This window comes from Borostomias antarcticus (genome assembly GCF_949987555.1).
Source record: "Borostomias antarcticus genome assembly, chromosome: 2".
NCBI classification, from domain to species: Eukaryota; Metazoa; Chordata; class Actinopteri; order Stomiiformes; family Stomiidae; genus Borostomias; species Borostomias antarcticus.
Window position 1 is genome coordinate 36,812,181 of NC_140235.1, and position 2,500 is coordinate 36,814,680.

Consider the following 2,500-nt stretch of genomic DNA (forward strand, 5'->3'; position numbering starts at 1 on the left):
GGAGGACTGGATGCTAAATGTCTGAGTGTGATGTGATTTGAGTGTGATGTGATTTGAATGTGATGTGATTTGAGTGTGATGTGATTTGTGAGGTGATGAGGTTTAAAGTTAAACGATGAAGAGGAAATGGTGACACGTAGAAAGCAACAAAAACTGCATTTCTGTCCATTTCCAAAATGTCTTTTTTATTGACGTGTTAATAACCGATTCAGATCTCCAACGTGTTTAGGCGTGTCACAATCAAACCTTTATTTTTCTTGAACCCCGTTCTCTCTTTCTTCTCCAATCTAACAGTGGCTGCGATGGGCTTGAATGTTTCAGCCCCGCTAGCGGACGATAACATGACTCTGTTGGTAAGTGGCTGGGGCTGTTTCGTGGGAATTAAATTCACCTGTTTTATGCTCTCTTATGTGGTCAAGCCATAGAGGTAAATTGTAAATAGGAGACAAGATCTCAGTCTTGTTGTGGTTCTGATTTGGAGCGTGAGACGCCGTGACTCAGACGAGCCCCCTGGTGATGGTTGCCGAGGGGAGGAGTCCTCCCGGATTGCCAGGTCTCCGGCGTGCCGTCGCCTCCTGTTTCTGCACTCTTCTGTGTTCTCTCTCTTCTCACGTTATCCTCCCTCTTTCTCTCTATCTCTTTGTCTCTCCCTCCCTCTCTCCCTACTACTTTACTACCTCTCTCTGTCTTTCTCTCTCTCTCTCTCTCTCTCCCCCTTTCCACCTGCAGTATAACCTGACCGGACTGGACTGGAGCCAGATGAGTAAGAAGGAGTGTGTGAAGTATGGCGGCGCCCTGGTGGGGAACTCCTGTAAGTACGTGCCGGACTTGGCCCTCATGTCCTTCATCCTCTTCCTGGGCACGTACTCCATGACCGTCTCCCTGAAGAAGTTCAAGTTCAGCCGCTATTTCCCCACCAAGGTAGGACAGGCTGATTATGCGTCGACTACCCGTACAGAGACTGGACACATGCCACACTACTCTTCAGATGTAGGGGATGTGGATTGGCATGAGCCATATACTGTATCCTAGACAGTCTGACTAATGTATCTGATTTAGAATAGGTGTGTTGCATTTGCTCACAGTTCTAACAGGTTCGTGTGATGTGAGACAGAGTGAGAACCTGCTTGTTCATTACCCTGAGAACCTGTCTGTTCATTACCCTGAGAACCTGTTCAGTACCCTGAGAACCTGTTCATTACCCTGAGAACCTGCCTGTTCATTACCCTGAGAACCTGCCTGTTCATTATCCTGAGAACCTGCCTGTTCATTACCCTGAGAACCTGTTCATTACCCTGAGAACCTGCCTGTTCATTATCCTGAGAACCTGCCTGTTCATTACCCTGAACACCTACCTGTGTTCATTACCCTGAGAACCTGCCTGTTCATTACCCTGAACTACCTCTCCATCCCGCATCCGCCTCATGACCCCCCTCCACACTTGTCTGTTCTCCAGTGCCGCTCCCTGATTGGTGATTTTTCCATCATCGTCTCCATCCTGGTCTTTTGTGGCCTGGACTTCCTGTTAGCACTGGACACACCCAAGCTGCACGTCCCGACTGAGATCAAGGTCCACACCACCCTCAATCCCTCTCTCTCTATATATACCTCCATCACTCCCTCCTTTCCTGTAGTAGCCTCTCCTGCCTGGTTCCAGATCATTCCAGAAGGCTGTCTCTACCGCCTCGCTGCTTATCACATCTCATACGACTGGTCAAAGCGCAGAAAGCTACTGTAGATGCTTTCTCTCAAAAGCGAACTGAGAAAACAAAAACTTAACATTATATTTAACCTTATTCCTTTCTCTGCTTTTGTATTTTCTTTCGATTTACTTTCTTTCTTTCTGCTTTCTTTACCTCATGTTCCTCTCTAATGCGTGTTTGTGTCTCTTGTATCTCCTCTTTCAACCTGTCCGTCTGTCTGCCATTCTGCTGCTCCGTCCATCCATGTTTCTCTTTGTGACCTGTCTGTCGGCCCTTTACCTGTCTGTCTGTCTGTCTGTCTGTCTGTCTGTCTGTCTGCCTGTCTGTCTGTCTGTCTGTCTGTCTGTCGGCCCTTTACCTGTCTGTCTGTCTGTCTGTCTGTCTGTCTGTCTTTTTATGGGGGCGGGCCCAGTTGAGGAAGCTGATCAGTGATTTCGCCATCTTCACGTCAATCATGACCTTTGTGGGTCTGGATATGTTGATCGGACTAAAAACACCCAAACTAATCGTTCCTACAGAGTTCAAGGTATCTAATCCGACTTGATGAGTCTTCCATCTGTCTGTCTCTCTGTCCATACTAGTCTGTTTAACATACAAACATAATATGTTCAATACTACAGTATATTATACTGGTGGTGTGTCCGAATGTGTTTGTACGTATATGCTTGTCCACACATCCACATGCTTGGTCTGTGTTGTGTGTATTTATCATTGTGTGTGTGTGTGTGTGTGTGTGTGTGTGTTTCTGTGTGTGTGTGTGTGTGTGTGTGTGTGTGTGTGTGTGTGTGTGCGTATGT

The 2,500-nt window shown here is 47.0% G+C and overlaps 1 protein-coding gene across 1 annotated transcript in view; it reads left to right on the forward strand.

Annotated features, from left to right (window-relative positions):
- The window catches only part of slc4a5b (solute carrier family 4 member 5b), a gene marked incomplete at its 3' end in the record, with an annotated part of 17,333 nt that overhangs the window by 8,467 nt on the left and 6,366 nt on the right, over positions 1-2,500 (forward strand). The window contains exons 14-16 of the mRNA XM_084455008.1: positions 295-353; positions 730-921; positions 1,457-1,570. Of these exons, the coding sequence (XP_084311134.1) occupies positions 295-353; positions 730-921; positions 1,457-1,570 (365 nt within the window). The remainder of the gene's footprint in view (positions 1-294; positions 354-729; positions 922-1,456; positions 1,571-2,500) is intronic.